The sequence below is a fragment of the Conger conger genome, chromosome 5, assembly GCF_963514075.1.
Source record: "Conger conger chromosome 5, fConCon1.1, whole genome shotgun sequence".
NCBI classification, from domain to species: domain Eukaryota; kingdom Metazoa; phylum Chordata; class Actinopteri; order Anguilliformes; family Congridae; genus Conger; species Conger conger.
Genome location: NC_083764.1, coordinates 39,767,644 through 39,787,684, shown reverse-complemented (window position 1 = coordinate 39,787,684; position 20,041 = coordinate 39,767,644). Strand labels below are relative to the sequence as shown.

Genomic DNA, 20,041 nt, shown 5'->3' with positions numbered 1-20,041 from the left:
AGGAATAATGCAATAAAATGTACGGCAACAAGGCCCCCACACAGTTCGCTAGTGTTTGCCATTTATTTTCCAGACAAAACATTTTCTGGGATAATACCCTCATGGGCATAACTGTTACAAGGTCCCGACAAAGATGAATAGGGGCTGAATAGGGTTTTTTTCTTATTTATCATTAACCAATGCACTTTTGAAGCCTGGCCTGGGTGTATTTCTTCTCAAAAATGTTAACTATTTTTTTCCTGTCCCACTTGGGGCCTTTGTAGAACGTTCCAGGCCTCTGAAAAACGGCGGCGCCCCCCCGAAGACGTCGGCAAGGTGGCAGGTCGCCAAGGAGCTCTACCAGACAGAGAGGAACTATGTGGACATCCTCACCACCATCATTCAGGTATGCGGCTTAGAGGCTGGCTGCAGTGGAAACGGACATTTGTGTTTGTCTCCAACTCCTACTTTTAATTTAAAGGTTGCAATAGGTAAAAGTTTTGTGTTAAAACATTGTTACAAGACCATTGTAAAACACTTCCTGTCATTGAAAACGGCTCGCCGACATGTTGACTCACCCCTGCCTGTGTTTATAGTCCTTAAATTCGGGTTTCAAAATATACGGTTGACGGACCGTCACTCTCTACTAAAACATTGTATAGCTGAGAAGGGGTGGGATAAACAGTCTTGTAGTTTGAGGGTGTTTGTTGCTGAAATTACTCTCTTGACTGTTAGAAGTCTGAAATGACCTGTTGTACCTTTAATAAACGGTGAACAGTTCACACATACTGTGCATAAAATGATTCTAAGTAGCTATTAAGAATTGTCCGCTGTTTAGCGTTAGCATGGAAATTCCACGTTAACCGTCATTACGACTGCAGGATATTTGAGTGGTAAAGTCCAACATAGCTACATAAGACGCTTTTATACGCTTTTATAACCCTCAAGAGGACACAAGTCTTTCAGTATCAGTCTCTATTATGTAGCTGCATTGGGCTTTACCACGCAAATATCCAGCAGTTGTAACGTCAGTTACCATGGGATTACCCAGCAGTTAGATGCAGTTTCTGTTCATACACCCTCGTTTGCATATTAACTGGCCTAAAAGAGCACTTTAGCTACCTGCTTCTAGCTGGACTACTAATGTGGTTGTTGCTCCCTCTCTTGTGTGTGAACTTGAGCATGCTAGGACTTGCGACCGCATTAGGGGTTACCCTCAATTGTGCCTAAGACAAACACTCTTTGAGGTTCGACTGGCACGGACACAATTGAGCCTGCCACTCATCTGTCTCACGTAGTCAATCGAAGACGACCCCCTGCCCCTCTCCAATGTTCTCTCAGCCCCCCCCCCCCCCCTTGTTTGGTGACTCACATGCGGAAACCTGCATCAAAAATGACACATCAGCAGCTTATAATGACACAGTTATTAGATATCAAGCAGTATCATTTTCAAGTTGCATCTAATAGCATTGTTTTATGTTACTTCTTTGTTAGTATTAAAGGTTTAAACGCTTGTACAGGAAAAATACAATGAAGTACATTCCCGTTTTAGTAACTTTATTTTTGGCAGTGACAGAATCCCATAATTCTACGCTCTCACTTAAGGGACCGGAGCGTTCAAAGGCCTGTGCTATTGCTAGAACTCAGACGTTTACAGACACTTCATTACTGGTAATTGCAACAGCCTTATAAAAAGGAGCATTAGTTGTAAAAGTAGGAAACATAAAAAGGCTTTTAAAAATATAGTCTGTGTAATTGTCTGGAATGCACCTTATCTTTAGCTGTTTAAGCTTCCGTTGGAGAAAGAGGGACTGGTTGGAGGTCCAATTCTGGCCCAGGAAGAAATCAAGACCATTTTTGGTAGTATCCCTGATATATATGATGTGCATACAAGGATAAAGGTAATTCCTTTTTTGTGTTTTTGTGTGTTATTTATATGTAATGTGTTTTTGTGTGTTACTGAAATTTAATTAATTAAATAAATCCAGCCGCATCAGTGTGTATTATGGTTGTGTGTAATAATGAATTGATATGTTTGGTAGGCAGATCTGGAGAATCTGCTCATTGACTGGTCAGAGGAGAAAAGTGTTGGGGATATCATCCTGAAATATGTGAGTATGATGATATCTTGGTCAAAATTATTAATCTCATATCTAAGCTTCTGCTGTATTTTTTGGCAGTAACTGATGAAACTAGCAATTTCTTCATGTGAGCTTTAGTTTCCTATGCTAATTATACACCACTGAGCTTTATTAAGGATTAAGTCTGATTAAAGATAATAATGAAAAATAAGCTTTTTAATCAAGCTGACCGCTGATCATATTTAATGAATACTTCAGTAAGATTTGAAGTCAACCTTTAAAATCCGTTCTCTCTCCTGCTCTCGCTTGCATTTCAGTCCAAAGACTTGGCAAAGGCTTACCCGCAGTTTATCAACTTCTTTGAGATGAGCAAAGTGACCATTGTGAGATGCGAGCGCTTGAAGCCAAGGTTCCACGCTTTTCTGAAGGTACAGCCGGGCAGAGCATTCTGGGTGCTCTCTCATCCATCTTTCTGTGCAACTATTTCCATTAGCCCAAGCATGTTAACGGAGGGCCTCCACACGGTTCAACTCGGTGGTCTCAAACAGTGCTTTGGAGGATGCTGTCCTAAGTGTATGCGGTCCTAAGTGTATGCGGTCCTAAGTGTATGCGGTCCTAAGTGTATGCTGTCCTAAGTGTATGCTGTCCTAAGTGTATGCTGTCCTAAGTGTATGCTGTCCTAAGTGTATGCTGTCCTAAGTGTATGCTGGCCTATGTGTATGCTGGCCTATGTGTATGCTGGGCCATGTGTATGCTGTCCTATGTGTATGCTGTCCTATGTGTATGCTGTCCTATGTGTATGCTGTCCTATGTGTATGCTGGCCTATGTGTATGCTGGCCTATGTGTATGCTGTCCTATGTGTATGATGGGCCATGTGTATGCTGTCCTATGTGTATGCTGTCCTATGTGTATGCTGGCCTTTGTGTATGCTGGCCTATGTGTATGCTGCCTTTTCGTCCAGCCTCTGAACTTATATAACATAGTTCAATTAGTTCAATTATTTGCAGACTTAGGATTGCACATAATGCATATATTGTAAAGGGAAATGTGTTGTTTAAATAACAACTTGTATTATACAATATATTTGCTTATATCCTGTGCTTTAATGCAGTTAAATGCATATGGCTGAAGGAGTCATTTTAATCATTGAAGGCAACATTAGTTGGAATTAGTATTACACTCAGACAGCCCGCCATGGCAACGAGTTCGAAACCACCGGTTTAACAGCAATTCCAGAACTCAACCCTATTCCAGTACCGTTTTTCTTTTTCATTTACTTCTAACACTTTGCTCCCACAAACACACCGCTCACCAAAGCCCTCTCGCCATACGAAAGCAGTCGCTTCTTCCTCTTCCAAGAAGTTGTCGGAGGCGAGCGCAGCGGGCAGACCGAACGGGAGCCGGGCGTGTGGAATAGACGCGTTCCTCCCTCGTCTACAGAGGCGGCCGAGGATAGAGGCGACGGCGGGCGAGAATGAGTCACGACGCTCGTTTTCTATATCTCCAGATCAATCAGGCGAAGCCGGAGTGTGGGCGGCAGACGCTGGCGGAGCTGCTGATTCGCCCGGTACAGCGGTTGCCAAGCGTCGTGCTCCTGCTCAACGGTGAACCCCCCCTCTCTCTCGGCCGAAGGAACTCCGCGCCGGCCCATAACGCACTTCCGCTTCATCGCCAGCTCTAATGACTCCTGATCGATGTCACTCTCTCTTTGCCGTCCGGTGTTACTTTGGCGAAAGGCGGTTCCCATTGCTTCATTCCTAAAGACGTGCATTTTTTGCAGCTATGGAACGTTATATGTGTTTTAGACCGAGACTGAGGTCAGGAGAAAATATCAGTTTAATTGTGTACACCCACAAATGAGGTGCTTAAATATTTTTGAAAACATTCAGAATGCAGGGTTTTCCTGTGTCCATACTTTGTTATTTAGAAAATTGTGGTGTATGGTGTGCGTGTGTGTGTGTGTTTGTGTGGTGTGTGTACTGTGTGTGTGTGTGTAAATGGTGTGTGAGTATATGGTGTATATGTGTATGGTGCATGTGTATATGGTGTGTGTGTGTGCTGCATGTTTACATGTTTGTTTCTCCCCCTGTCAGATATAAAGAAACACACTCCAGAGGACAATCCTGACAAGGTCACCTTGGAAAAAGCCGTTGAATCGCTCAAGGAGGTCATGACGTAAGAAACGGCAGCTTATGAAATGTAGAAATCTGCCGCCTTTTTGTTGTTGTCGTTTCCTACATTTAGGAAAAGAAAACCTGCATGTTCGGCTTCGAGTCGCTGTCAGCACAGGAAATTCAAGTGGTTATGCAATATAAACTAATGACATTTGACATTGGGTATCTTTCAGCCACATAAACGAGGACAAGAGGAAAACGGAGGGGCAGAAACAGATCTTTGACGTGGTTTATGAAGTTGACAGCTGCCCAGTGAGTTAAACGCGCCAGTAATGTGGGAATGTGTGTAAAGTGTAAATGTGAAATGTTTCTTTCACCCAGGTCTGATATGTATGCTTTTAGCAGATGAAACCATGTACGTTTTCTTACTGCCAGGAACTGCTGTTCAGTCGTCTGTGAGCACAATCACATTGACAAACCAGTTCGCTTCAAGGTTGAGGTTGATTCCGTTTCAATTTGCCCAGTAAGTGAATTGAAATTCAATTCGCAGGTTGAAACATTCCATGACGTTCTATGAGAACTTACCGGTTTAATCGATTGACATTCCTTTCTCAAATGTATTGAACTGAAATTAAATTAACCCTATTGCGCTGGGGCCTCTGCAAAGTGCTTTTGCAGTTCGAATGCTTACAATTTCTGAATGTACAGCCTTGCCTGTTAAGGCCCTTAAGTAAGACCCTTAACCCCACATTGCTACACGGGGGAATTAACCAAAGACATGCAGGTTGGGCTACTGGGGGGGGAGGCATTAACAGGGCGTTGCTGCAAAAGAGCATGTGCGCTCGGTCAACTTACCCCGTATAAATAAGGGTTAATAAAATTAATTGTCCCCTGCTTTATCTCATCAACTGTAAGTCGCTTTGGATACAGCTAAATAACCACAATGTAATGTTTGTCTCATGTTCTCGCCTGCCTCGCTCGTACGCAAAACGCACGCAGGCTGGCAGCCTTCGGCCAGCAGCCTTCGGCCAGCTCTGTTCACAACAGAGATATCCGCGTTCTCTCAGGAGCGGGGTTTTGAAGTGGAGACGGGGGAACAACAGGGCACGTGGCAGCACTGGAGTGTTTGCGAGCGCGAAACACTCGAGTTGCGCTGCGGAACCGGAGTTCTGCGGCACCGGCGGTGAATAAACCCAGGGCTTTTAGGGCGACAGGCGCGGACGCTGGAGAAATAAATGAAAGAACACTAAAGGAACGGCAGGGCAGTCCCGCGTGCGCAGTGGTGCTGGCAGTCGCCTGAAAGCGCCTTTTGAGTAACGAGGGATGTGCCGTTCATAAAGCATTTCACAGCAGGAGGGAGGATCGAGGATCGAGTTTCCCCTGTTTATATCCTAACCTTATCCATTATGACCTGGAACGGAAAAACTAGTCCGAGATCGACAATCTCGCTCTCAGAAGGGTCATTAATACTGGCTAATGTTTCCCTTGTCTGGATCCTAACCTTAGTCATTATGATCTAAAAGGCAATACTGATCCGGGACCTAGGCCCTGGATGAAAGGATAATTACATTTTTTATTTTCATTTTTTCAACTTGAGTCTTATTGTTTTTGTAGAATCTGGTAGTATTTTGTGCATAATCTTTTTTTATAGGTTATTTTTGTCCATGTCCATAGCTTCACAATGGAAAATGGACTGGCTGATTATTTATTGGACAATTACAAGGATGTTCCTCTGTCTTTGTCTGTCTTTGAGCTTAACACTGTATGTTAAGCTCCCCTATGGAGAAACAAAACTCTAAGAACTTGACAATGAAGCTGTTGCTTAAAATGCTACCAGAACAAATAGGAAATTATGAATGATGGACAAAATCCTGTGAAAATTAGATCCAGGTTAAGAAAATATTTTAAAAAACAGTCCAAGTGGGAACCGCTTATTCAGAATCGGCCCTGTGCATTTTCTAACCTTATACATTACGAACTAAAAGGCAAAAACTGACCCGGAACACCGTTCCTGCTCCGATTCCTTCTGAATGCCGGATTAGTCCTGCTATGACTGTTGATGATTTCTCTGTGTCTCTACAGGCCAACCTACTGTCCTCTCATCGCAGCTTGGTCACCAGAGTGGACACGGTGGCTTTGGGGGACAAACCCTGTGACCGCGGGGACCACGTGACCTTGTTCCTCTTCAACGACTGCCTGGAGGTAACATTCAGGGACCGCACTGCAAACCAGCACACGGAGCCAGTAGATTCCTGTAGACTCTTCTAGAAACTTTTATTATCTGTAGCCTACCCTTGATATGAACTTGTCATTCTTACTTCTTGTTCAGACAACCCCCTCCCCCCACCCCACCCCATAAGACGACAGGCAAAGTTAGGCCGGTTACAACATCCTGGGAAATCCAATAGCGAAGCGCAGCACGTTTTAAAAATTTTTTTCGTATTAAGTATTTATGAATGCGTAGCGATTCGCTTGCGCAGCTATTGTGCGGCCGCTAATTAGCAGCGTTGCATTAGGCAGGGGCGAGAGGCTCACGCCGAAAACGTCCGGCCGAATCGGCAGCAGTCAGGCCCACCAGGTAATGAGCGAGAGAAATCGAAGCCCCCCGCTGCCTCATCATTCACCCGCTGCTTCTCCTTTATATTCCGTGGCACTTTCCGGAATCCGGGTCAGCGCCGGACCCCGCTAATGAATGAGATTGTTTACCTTATTGATCATCGCGCCTTCGCTCCAGTCCCCTGACGCCTCGCCCCCCTCGATCCCCCACAATCCCCCACACACTTTGTGTGGGGCTCATATGGGATGCAGGAAGGGGTTTATTTTTTTTTTATGGTGTCTTCAGAGTAGAAGTTTTTCAAATAGGTGTTTGACCCAAGTTTTGTTTATGCGAAGCAGACCTGGGTCAAATATGTAACTTTTCTTGTGTATCAAAGTGCCGCTTTCTGGTCATCTTGGTTTGTTCAATTGCGGCAGGCGAGTTCAATCAATTACAGAAAAGTATTTGACCCTGGTCAGATGAGTGGACAGTGTAGGTGCTTGGTGCTAGCAATTATTTGGTTGAATGTTAAGGCCACTTCGTAGGCCAGCGAGAGAATGTAGCTTGACTGAAATCGCATAACGTTCATTAACATTCTATTATCGGCAGAAAAACGCTTTATGGCGTGAGGGTGAGGCGTTGTCATGACGCTCCTGTTGCCCCCGCAGGTGGCCAGGAAGAGGAACAGGGGGATCGGAACGTTGCGGAGCCCACTAGCCCAGGCACACGGCCCCTCTCCCCTGAAGCACGTGGCCCTCATGCCCCTGTCCCAAATTAGGCGGGTCCTGGACCTACGGGAGACAGAAGGTGGGTTTTTGGGTCCGCTTTGGGTTTCCTGTTGCCTCGGGTTCAGGGTCACCTTAGAGCTGTGGTTCTGACACCTGGTCCTGGATAGCTGGTTTTTGTTTTCACCTTAAAGTTACAATAGGTAAGAATTTTGTGTTAAAATATTGTTACAAGAGCACTGCAAATCCCTTCCGAGCATTGAAAAAGGCTCACTGACATGTTGACTCACCCTCTACCTATGTTTATAGTGCTTAAATTCGGGTTTCAAACTATGCAGTTGATGGGCCGGCACTCTGTAACAACATCATATAGCTGTACAATAATTTGAGCTCATTGGTTGAAAATTGGTTCTAATTGCCACAGCCAATGGCGTTTCAACTTCAGCGCATTCACAGAGAAGAGGTAGGATAAACAGTGTTGTAGTTTGAGCATGTTTGTTGCTGAAATTCCTCTCTTGACCGTTAGAAGTCCTTACCTATTGTACCTATTGTATTGTACTATTGATTTTATTTGTATAGCATTTTTCACAGAACTGTCCCAGAGTTGCTTTACAGAGTAACCAAAGGGAATAAAAAAGGGGAACAACCACCCCTAAGCCCTCAGATAGCAAGAGGTAAAAAATTCTAACCCAGGAAACCAGGTGAGGTGAGTTAACTGTAAGTGACTGCTTTAATTGGTCAATTAAGTGCTGAGTAACAACAAAAGCCAGCGCACTGTTTGGCTCTCCAGGACCAGGAATACAGATCACTGCCATCCAGCATGGCTGTCAAACTCGATTCCTGGAGGCCCGGAGTGTGTATGCTGTCTGTCCTACCAGATGGCCTTGGTTACCCTTATGTGTAGGGCTGTGCGATATGAGGATCTTCACCGTCTGTCTTTACAGAGAGATCAGAAGTACTACTGTGCATTCTCTCAGAACTCCCACGAACACTGCTGACAGACTTCTACCATTGCCCAGGCCAACCTGGAATTACTACTACTATTATTTACTAGTCCACTCTGACCCATCACTAAGAAATAAATAAACCAATATAATCACTCCCCCACCCCCCAATTGCCTGATTAACAATCACAAACGATTTATTCGCTCAATAACAAAGACCACTAGGTAAAATGATTAGCCTACCAGTTTATTCTGAAAATGCATTATTGTTCTTTGCAGCATAAACGTGTGCGGCATTTCCCTATCCACATTTATGTCATTTGAAGACTCAATTTAAAGATTTGCACACAATTACTATATTCACTGATAACTGATATTCATTTATTTATTCGCTTGATTGATAATCAAAAAGGCATTGGAAACAGGTTGAGAGTAATCATCCGTTTAGGTTACTGAAGGTTTTTTCTATATTCGACGATAGGCCACTGCTATCGATACGAAGAACACAAACACTCCCACAGGCGAACGACTGGGAGGCCATAGTGACGCGATGCGATTTTTCATCACAGAATGTGTGGTTTCAGCCTTGGTTTTTGTAGCCAATCAATTAATCTCAGTCTTAAATCTGATCAGTTAAAGCATTTTAACTAATATTTCAAACAATTACATAAAACGTCCTGTAAGCGTAGTGGTTAAGGTAAATGACTGGGACCCGCAAGGTCGGTGGTTCCAATCCCGGTGTAGCCACAATAAGATCCGCACAGCCGTTGGGCCCTTGAGCAAGGCCCTTAATCCTGCATTGCTCCAGGGGAGGATTGTCTCCTGCTTAGTCTAATCAACTGTACGTCGCTCTGGATAAGAGCGTCTGCCAAATGCCACTAATGTAATGTAATGTAATGTAAAACATATCACAAAAGCACAAAACGAGGGAAGGAAATAGAATTATTTTTGGCATGCATAGCTATTTCTTTAGATGGTAAAGAATCCATCTAAACATGAAAAGAGTAATTAATAAAACTGACCCGCTTGTTAATATACTGGGATTGCAGCTATGGTTGGAACAGCCTAGAAAAACCAGCGTACACAGGGGGGCCCCAGGACATACATGGTAGGTGGTAGCTTTAAAAAAAATCAATACTGCATACTGCGCTGGCATTGACATTCCTTTCCTATCCCCTCTAACTTGAAAGCATACCACGGCATGGCTGTCAGTGGTTTCGTTCTGAAAAGAAGTTTCTGTTCAGTAATACGGAACCGCTTTAGATTCACCCAATCCTGCAGCGCTCGAAAGCAGCCGTGCAAGTTCGCAGAGCCGCAGTTAAGTTCGCTCATCCGATGACGATACAACAAATCTTTTTAATCACCTGAAAAGAAAGCGCACAGAAAAATTTCCATTCTGCCCGTCTCAGGGGGGGTGTATGCTGCTTTGAGCCACAGCCACAGTCATAGGGAACAGAGCCTAAACAAACTCCGCTGATACTGTGTGTGGTATTTGGTATTTCAGAGAGGCACTCTGTATGACAAGTAGGTTAATTTCTGGAAAGAGGTAACCGATGCTTTGACATTTTACCTGGCTGAGGCAACGTGCCTATAAAAAAGACTGTTGAAAATAAGGTGTTTCATAAGGGCACTTAAAGCAGTTGATCCACGTTACGAGATACTGAGCCGCAAATATTTTTCAAACGCCGGTATTCCACTTCTGTGCTCAGAATGGCGCGAAGAGATAAAGGAGAATTGCAAACATCCTTTTTTTTTTTTTTTTTTTTGCCATCCCAAGAGATTTATGGTTAGGCGTAGGCTACTTCAGAGCCCAATTTGAATCTCGCTATTCATTCATGTACTGGCTGGGAACTGCTCTTTTTGAAACTGGGGTTTCAAAGAACTAAGAACTGCCATTTCCGACTTTGTATTAGATTTTTTTATTATTATTATTTTTAATATATTTCTTCTTTTTTTTTTCTTTTTTTTTTTAATACTTAAATGTTATAAGCAGTGTTTGTTTCCTTTGGTGAAGCACTGCTTATGGTGCAAATTGTGTATTATATAATTGCCAGTTCGGTTGTACTGTTCAGGAACTTGCAAAATAATCAACAAAGTAACATGGAAAAAATTGAGGTCCATACTAGAGAGAGGCTGGCTGCAGTGCACTGCAGTCCACTTGACAATGATTTTTAATCCAAATAATTCTAGATTAAAACCATTCTCATATTTGCCTAAAAGAAGCCTTCGATCAACACGATAGCGATGGGTTATTTCTACTAATCTCCTGCCTCTATTATCTTTCCTTTGGAAGTTTATTAACATCTGAACTGTACCACAGCTATACATTAATTGCCGTTTTAACCATTCAATGATCATCAATTTAGGCTCTTTATATTCCAACACCATTGCCCGATATTTAATTACCTGACTGCTCTGTTACTCTTTCTCAGAATCCTTATCTGGCAACATTAGTTAATGTGCCATTAAAACGTGCAGCCAAACCCATAATGCGATGATAATATCAGATATACAATTACACTTCCTACCTTTAATTGCTAGCATTGCCGTTTCATCATAAACTGTTTAAACACAGAAACTCGTATGGCTACAATCCCACTTGCTCTAGGTTTCAATCCAATTTCAGCGTTTAACGGATTAGGCGACGGATTGAAAGCGGCGTATTTCCTTCCAATACTCGTTCTATCCCGTTAACAGATGTTCGCCAGCCTTGCTCCATGCGGTCTGGTCTGTTCAGCACAGATGTGTTAGATGACAACGCTTCCAGCTCTGGGGAATAGTCCCATGTCTTTTTTTTTTTCCCCTCCGCTGAACTCAGGAATCGCCTTTATTTTTGTTTGCTTTCTATCGACAGCTAAATGAAAGGCAGACTCAGGAGGTCAAGGGTCAAGCTGTATTAACTGACTTTGTCTGACCTGATTTCTATTGTGGGCTGAGGCGCTGAACTACACACAATCTTTTATATGAGCTGGGCAAGGGCAGCTGCACAGTTTGAACGAAAAGCATCAAAGTTGTTCATTAACCGTTGCAAGAGGTTTTGAACTCGATTTATAACTGTTGACTGAGACATTTCTAGTACATACAGCCTGGCGAGAACTCTATATTACAAGTAAATACAAGCAAAGCGATTAAATGACCAAAATGGGAGCAATGTTTTTGTTTGGCACAGACAAAATGCAGAGACCTTTGGGGCGAATGTTTGCAGAAAGTAGAGAAAATCCCAAAAAGATTATATGATTCACTCTGAGTTTTTGTGCTTAAACCAGGGGCCGGCAACCCTGGTCCTGTAGTGCTGCTGAGTGTTTTTGTTTTCATATCATATCATCCTGCAGCTTTCACTTTGTGTTCCATACGGATCCAAGTAAAAATATTGCGATTTTGGTCGAAGGACGGATATTTTATGGTCCGACTGAGCTGTTTCCGAGCTGTTTGTAAAATGATTTTCCGTGTGACATGCGATTTCGCATAATTACCGGATGACGTTGATGAATGTTAAGAGAGCTGACTGCAGGAGGGGGAAGGACAATTGGGATAGGGGTTAGGGGTTTTTTTTTATTTTTTTTTTTAAATACCTATATCACTGCTATTTGAGAAGGTTTTTTTTATTTATTTTTTTTATTTTATTTTTTTTAGGCCTTTTAGGTACTAAAACCAGGGTCAGAAAATCGATGTGTGCCGGCCTTTTAAAATCAGCAATGAATTCAGAACCAAGAAACCAGGTGAAGGGAGTTACCGTAATCAATGGCTTAATTGAGTGCTGGGTAACAACAAAAACCTGCACACCCTGCGGCTCTCCAGGACCAGGGTTACCGACCCCTCCCTTGCTTTTTACAGCTTCAAGAAGAAATGGTTTGTAAGTAGCAGCATTGAGTGGACTGATCTAGTCCCCATGTGTGAGATATGCATGGAAGAAAAAAACTCAATACTTTGTCATTTATCCATCGAAGTTCACACCAGTCAAATGAAACATTAGTCACTTGCTATGCGCTTGTTTGCATTAGTCTAAAGTTGTGGGTCACAGTAAATGTTTGAGAAAGGCCTGTGAACCGTTATTCCGGTTTGGCGCAGGACGCCGGGGTGTCTTCGGGGTGGCTCTGAAACGTCTGTTGTCTCGCGCAGAGTGCCACAACGCCTTCGCCCTGCTGGTCCACCTGCCCACCGAGCAGGAGCCCCGGCTCTTCAGCTTCCAACTGGAGGCCGAGGACGCGGCCAAGGCCGTCTGGCTGAAGACACTGTGCCGGCAGGTGGCTGACACCATCTGCAAGGCCGACGCGGTGAGAGGACCCCCCCCCCCCCCCTCCCTTACCCCCCCCTCCGGTCGCCGCGGCGACGGGGTGTACACTCGCACGCGCTCAGATGCTCTCCAGCTGACTCGTTGTGTTTGCACGTCAAACGTGTACCGACTTGCCCACGGTCACATGCACTTACACTAGGGCTGGGTGATACGCCGAAAGGATTCATCAAATGTAAGGAATAAGGTTCATCGGGCCACGTGCTGTATACACTCACCGAGCACTTTATTAGGGACGTTTTTACTTAGTCGCGTGAATAAGTAGGTGTAATGATCTAGTCTCTAGAGTTTGCAAAGAATGGTGCAAAAAAACAAAAAAAAATCCAGTGAGCAGCAGTTCTGCAGACAGAAACGTCTTGTTAATGAGAGATGTCAGAGGAGAATGGCCAGACTGGTCAAAGCTGACAGGAAGGTGACAGAAACACAAATACACATTACAACAGTGGTGTGCAGAAGAGCATCTCTGAACACACAATGCATCATAACCCTTAGTGGATAGGCTACAGCAGTAGAACAAATAAAGTCTAAAAGTGCTCGGTGGGTGTATGTGGTCTTTTTTTCCATGAATTATGCCTAGGTAGTAAACATCCGAGACCATGTGAAATGCTTCAGGGGAAAAAAGGTTGTCTATGGGCTGTTGATAAAGACAGCCAGTCGGCAGCAAGGTTGTACAGCTTCCATGTAAATAGTAAATGGTAAATGGACTGCATTTATATTGCGCTTTTATCCAAAGTGCTTTGCAATTGATGCGTATCATTCACTCATTCACACACACGCTGACAGCAATACCCAAGGTTTCTTTTGTGAATCACACAGAAACCGCAAGGCCTTGCTACTGATTTTCTGTGTTATCAACACTCAATAGCCAACAGCGGTAATGTTTTTTTCTTTCTTCCCAGGATGCATTTCACGCTGCTTTCTTAAGTTTGGAAGTTCACCACCACATCAGGTATAATTAAAGAAAAAAAGATGACAATAAAGGCAGTAGACCACACGGTGGCCATGATCGTTATTGCATTCGATAATTATCATTCCCGTACATATCGCCCAGCCAAAACTCACACATGCACTGAAGCAATGAAAAATGTACGCACACACACACACACACCCACGCACTGCGGACTGCGCTCGGAACTGGAGGCTTTACCGTTTCAGACATTAGCAAGTACATCTACTTTCCTCAGCGGCCTAGTGTGCCTTTTATTGTGCCCGGGTTTTCAGAAGAATTCTAATGAAAATGTCAAGGTAACGTCTACAAATAACAGCTGGCATAATCATCTTTAGAGTTTTACTCTTTCCATTGTCGCTATTATCCGCCGGGTGAGGGTACGTCCCAGCCCTCCCCGGCTTTCATTACCTCTGCGGCTTCCTCAGCGTTTTGAATAGCAAGCAGTCCCAGCTGCTCCCGGAAAGCCGACAGTTATGTCTTAACTTTTCTTTGTGAAAGCCAAACAAAGGCCCTTTCGTGTTTAACCTCCCCGCTCGGCGCAGGACGTGCTGATTCGCTGCGCCGATCCCGACTCCCTCCAAGTGAGCACGAAGGACATGGACAGCACTCTGAGCCGGGCGTCCAGGGCCATCAAGAAGACGTCGAAGAAGGTGAGCCCGGCTAAAATGACCCGACAGACCCTCTTCATCAACGCCGATTCCGAGACGGTGCGGGAATGATAATGGCCGAACGGATAACTAAACGGGAAGAAATTGTTGAGGGCCCATTAGTGAGTTATCTCCTTTAAGTGGAGGTTTATTGACCGCGGTCCTACGTGTTCGGGAGTCGCCGCGGAGCTTGATTTTCATTCAGGCTGGCGGTATCGAGTGTTGAAATATCCACGCAATTATTTCAGGTCACGAAGGCGCTCTCCTTGAACAAAATGCCCAAAAGGGAACTCCAGAGGGCCCTGCTGGCGTGCGGAAGTCCGGCTGGCTCTGAGGGCAAGAACGCCATTTCCGTAAGGTCCCGCTGCTGCTGCTGTGTGTGTGTGTGTGTGTGTGTGTGTGTGTGTGTGTGTGTGTGTGTACATGTTTGTATTCAAATGATGTGCATGCTTATATGCATGCGTCTATTTAAGCACATGGCCATTACTTGTAATGACATGTACATGGAGTAACTGGAGGAAAATGGTAAGGGTTCATTTACATGGTGAATTAATCCATAGCCTCACTCAACAGGGGTGGAAGTAACGCAAATGCTGCATCGATTAAATTGTGATTTCATTAAATGTTGTGTCAAACTTAAGGCACTTAAATTAATGACATATATCTTTAAATCCACAGGGCTTTTTTTTTTTACTAGCCTAAAAAACAAATATTTCCACATGCCCAAATTTGGAAAACAAAATGGTTGTCTGCTGGAGCATGTTAGGCTAATTCAGAGCTTTCTTCTTTGCTTCACCCTAATTTCAACAGTTCCAGTACAACAAAACTTTCTTGTTTGATGGAGCAAATGGCTTTTGACTTTGCGATAACTACGGTAATATAGCACTTGCATCTTCTCTTTTTAGGACATCCATTCACCATCAATGGTGGACCTTCCATCAATGTTTGAGAGGAAGTACATGACCTACAGTCGCTCAGCAAGTCACATCTTATGATACTGTTTGAAACGTGGCCACTTAAATATGTTTTATATGTTTACAGTATAATATAACATTTAATTCTCAACTGTGGTACAGAAGATATCATCCTAAAGGTGTCCACAAAGTTGTTGCCCGGCAAGGCAACACCAATCCTTAAAAGAGAAACATGATCCTGTGTTTTCTGTCTTTGTTACCCAGTTGCTTTCCACATGCATTTTGTGTTCATCACAATCAGACTGCTGTAGTCATTTAATTGTTTTGTCTTTTCATAGATTTTATATTTTTCTAAAGCTAACCCTTCTAATAATATTGAACTTGTTTTGCGGTGATAAGTTATATATCAGTGTCTTGGTCATTTTATTGTCAAAAGGTGAGGTAGGCAATATACCATGGCATATTTATTTAAAAAAATATTTTAATATATTAATTTCCCTTTTATACATTATCATTTTTTACCAATGTGCAGTACGTGTTACTGCCTTGGGAAGCTGCAAAGATCATCAGTCAAATGAGATGTCCCATGTATGTTACCAGCAGTTATGTAAAGAATACAAAATTTCATTTAAAATGTATCTTTTTTCATGTTGTGTTGAATTGCAGCTTAAATATATTTTACTCTATTTGAATAAAATAATTAGCGGTTTGTCTTTTCATGGGCTGTCACAGTGAATGCATTTCGTCATTCCTTCCCAACTGAATTGTCAAGACTAATATAGGAGTATCCTCAGCTTGCAGTTGTTTAAATGTTTGTGTTTTTCGTTTTATAGTTGTTATTATTCAACCATAAACCAAAGGTTTTTTAATGTATGTATCCTAACTCTTGGTGGTGCTGTAGCAATCCAAAAAAATAATTCCAGAAAAAATCTAATTATAAAATAATTATTTAAAGTGCTTACACACTTATGGCCCTTGCTAATAACAATCGGTTTTCTGTTTTACTTGGATTTCCAGTTTGGCAGGAACATTATAGTTTTTTTTATTTGCACATGACCCAAGTCAAGAAAAATACTGTAGCATTCCAAAACCAGAGGGAAGCAGGCAAGGTTAGCAATGGTGATGGTGATTTGAATTTCATTTTGGACACTATCCAACTTTTGCAATATTTTTTTATTTGACAGGATTTTGTTGAGGATGAGTTGAATGCTTACTGTCAGTTTCTGTCATTTTTTTAATTTAGACTGTGCAGACACATTTAGTAACATTTGGAGAAAGTAACTTGTTGATTTCAAAGCCGTCATGGTTTCTTGGTCAGATATTCTTCTTACTGTATACCAGGAACAAGGTTATAGATGACAGGTTTGCACGGTAATGGTGTTTCGATTTAGGGTGTGTTCACCCAGATTGCACACACAATACCTATACCTGGACTAGTAGAGTAAAGCAGAGCTGGGTCAAATAAGTAACTGTTTTGCATTCAGATGCAAAACAATTTGCATGTCGCCCCTTTACATTCAGGGGCGACATGGCTCAGGCAGTAAGAGCAGTCGTCTGGCAGTCGGAGGGTTGCCGGTTCGATCCCCCACCTGGGCTGTGTCGAAGTGTCCTTGAGCAAGACACCTAACCCCCAAATGCTCCTGACAAGCTGGTTGGTGCCTTGCATGGCAGCCAATCGCCGTTGGTGTGTGTGTGTGTGTGTGCGTGCGTGCGTGCGTGCGTGCGTGCGTGCGTGCGTGCGTGCGTGCGTGCGTGCGTGCGTGCGTGCGTGCGTGCGTGCGTGTGTGTGAAAAGCATCAATTGTACAGTGCTTTGGATAAAGGTGCTATATAAATGCCAACCATTTAGATCCTTTCATGTGCTCGACTGTATGGTGGCCTACAAGGACAATGGCACTTCAAAAACAAAAGCAAAGGAAATTTGCATGTAAGCAATGTCAAAACTTATACAAAAGCTAAAGCAAATGCCACACGGAAATGTTCTGCAAGAGAAGAAACCTACTACATAATGGCAAAGCAAACATAAAAAATGTATATACTTTTTAAAAAACATGCATTTTGTTGGTGTGACAATTTGACCAGTGCCGCTTATATTAGAGGTAGAGACAAAATTCCATAAATCCTGCAAGCTTCTTTGAATAACATGACCTCTTTGGATTCTATTTTGCCAAAAAGTACACTGTCTACTTCTGGCACCTCTGTATGGCAGGCAGGTTTGTATAGTGAATGAAAGACACGGTGTTGCAGTGTCCTTGAAAACAACACAATGCAATAGATGCCTGCGATTAAATATTGATTTGCCTGAGATTCCGTTTTGTTACCCTGGGCCTCTCGTGGTTGCCCTTTACAGCTTCGACTGCGGCTTGGATAAAAGTAGAACGGGACGGTAACATACAATTCTTCATCATCGATGTCCTCCGCCTACAGTGTGAGGGAATGGTACATATCTAAAAGAAGCAAATCACTAGGGACCTGTCATGTAAGCAATGAGCATCAAGTTTAGGGGCTTCAGCTCTTGTCCTGGCGAGTCACAAGGTCTGTAGATTTCTTTTGCTATTCAGCTTTACCCTTGTGTTTCCCGGACAAAGGTTGACCACCGGCCAAAATAAAGGTCACCGAAATGATATTTTGTTTGAGACCGCCACAGTTGTGTCTTATTTTTTTAACAGCAGGGTGTATTTCTGTCCAGTGTTCACCGGCTCCTGTTTGGGCATGGCTGTTGCCTTTTCCCTCAGAGCTAAAAAACAGTGCTGTCTCCGAAACGCTGTGCTCAGTGGAAAAAAACGATCCCTGAGGCAAGTACTGACGAGGGAATACAACAAAAATCATGAATACTTATTCCCTCTTCATATTAACCCCCCCCCCCCCCCACATTTCAAACCAAATCAATGGATCCCATTAGAGGAGACCCCAGGGAGGCTGGGTTGGACGGACTGGACAATGGGGGGGGCTACTGTTTGGGAAGCCTTCAGTTCTCCTCTTTTAACCCATTAAGTCTCACCAGCCCAGGGTTTGTTTGCATTCATTCAATTTTTCAGGGCGCAATTTTCCATCACTATGATAACAGGATATACCGTTTCATAGCGTTAAAACTCACGGCTCTCTCTGTATGACCTATTTTAAGACGCCGTTGCTTTAGCGATAACAATTCTTAAATTTGTAACATGGGTGGAAAAACAAGTGTGGGTGTCTTAGTTTCTCATTCAGAAAACGTGCTAACTCGGAGGAATGTTGATAGAATTGTTTACTTAGAATTTCTCTGGAGGAATTATTGTTGTCCGTTTCATTGCTGCATACTTCTTCAACTTCGGCTCATCAAAGAACCTACTACGAGCATGTAAAAAGCATTTCAGCTCATGACATTACATTATTGGCATTTGGCAGATGCTCTTATCCAGAGCGACATACAGTTGATTAGACTAAGCAGGAGACAATCCTCCCCTGGAGCAATGCAGGGTTAAGGGCCTTGCTCAAGGGCTTATTGTGGCTACACCGGGATTAGAACCACCAACCTTGCATGTCCCAGTCATTTGCCTTAACCACTACACCACAGGCCAACATTACATTTCCAATAATTTGTTAGGCTTGCATAAATCAACACAGCATTTTTTCACCTGCATCAAGAAACTAGCATTTTCAATAAGCATTTTGACGGTTTACAGCAAAATTAGATTTTGCGTTGCCTACATGTAAATGGAGGACTTCCTTTGGAGGAGTTCCAAGGATAATAAAAAATATTATTTTTCTGAGCAAGACAGTGAAAACACTGTTGACAACACAATAGAGGGCATTTTCAGTGACATGACCCCATTTTATATTGGTGAGCATCTAAATACATTCTCAAAATGTTTTATTATTATTCAGTATGCGCATAAGGAGCCAGCCAGCTAATAAATAGCATGTGAAATTATGGGGTCTGTTTGACTTGTTGATGAGCGTTGGGTATTTGACAAAAACTTTAATCAATAATCATATTATTTGGATTATAGTGCTTATTTTGTATGATCTTCTCGACCTGTTGCTGTCTGAGGATAGCTGCAAGGAGAGGGAGCTTGGAACAGAGAGGTAGGGGAGGGTGATGGGCGAGGGGCTCCATAGTGTTTCTAAGCGCACCAGCCGCAGCTACAATAATTATTTTGGGGATGTCATTTTTAAGCTTGTGTCAAAAAAAGGGGTGATAGTGGTAGGGTCCTCACACATGCCGGCAAATAACGTGGGGATTTTACACTCTACGAAATAGTGAGGATGACTATTTGAAATACATATACGTATACATTTCAATCCTCACACGGGGCGCACAAATTGTGTGGGATATGCCCCTACACAATTGATACATATGACATTTCATGAGAATAATCCTCATGTATGGCGCCAATTAATGTTATGTAGCAGTATATCTGCAAAAAGTTATCAATCTCTTAAAATTACTGAAATATCTAACCACAAATGTATTATTTTAATGAATAATTAAAATAACCAATATCAATTATTAAACATACCGATAACCTGAAGGTTGGAAGTTCTCTCATGTCTATGTGACATCAAAACAGACACCGGGTTTAATGAAATATATTTATTAAACAGACAAACACAGAACATATATGTTCTGGGTGGGAGTGTTAGAGTGTTAGTTGTGAAAAAAGAGACTACTTGCGTAGCTGAACTTTATTCATATGCGAAAGACGGTGAATCTATTCACGTACACATACGGCTAACAGAATGCATTCAAATGATAACACAGACAAATAGAAAACCACAGATTCACAATTTCAGTTAAAACTAAGCTAAACACTGGCTATGACTGCAATGTTTGTTTGGTCTTACCTGAGTCCTCCCGCATTGCTGGCTCCAGGAATGCTGA

The 20,041-nt window shown here is 42.9% G+C and overlaps 1 protein-coding gene across 6 annotated transcripts in view; it reads left to right on the top strand.

Annotated features, from left to right (window-relative positions):
* The window catches only part of LOC133128760 (protein ECT2-like), a 36,458-nt gene extending 20,560 nt beyond the window's left edge, over window positions 1–15,898 (top strand). For all 6 annotated transcript variants that reach the window (XM_061242522.1, XM_061242521.1, XM_061242516.1 and 3 more), the window contains 13 exons: window positions 264–385; window positions 1,761–1,880; window positions 2,022–2,090; window positions 2,378–2,488; window positions 3,569–3,665; window positions 4,155–4,236; window positions 4,409–4,487; window positions 6,258–6,377; window positions 7,380–7,518; window positions 12,500–12,654; window positions 14,163–14,270; window positions 14,516–14,620; window positions 15,173–15,898. In XM_061242522.1, the coding sequence (XP_061098506.1) occupies window positions 264–385; window positions 1,761–1,880; window positions 2,022–2,090; window positions 2,378–2,488; window positions 3,569–3,665; window positions 4,155–4,236; window positions 4,409–4,487; window positions 6,258–6,377; window positions 7,380–7,518; window positions 12,500–12,654; window positions 14,163–14,270; window positions 14,516–14,620; window positions 15,173–15,262 (1,397 nt within the window). In that variant the 3' untranslated portion in view covers window positions 15,263–15,898. The remainder of the gene's footprint in view (window positions 1–263; window positions 386–1,760; window positions 1,881–2,021; window positions 2,091–2,377; window positions 2,489–3,568; window positions 3,666–4,154; window positions 4,237–4,408; window positions 4,488–6,257; window positions 6,378–7,379; window positions 7,519–12,499; window positions 12,655–14,162; window positions 14,271–14,515; window positions 14,621–15,172) is intronic.
* The last annotated feature ends 4,143 nt before the right edge of the window (window positions 15,899–20,041 follow it).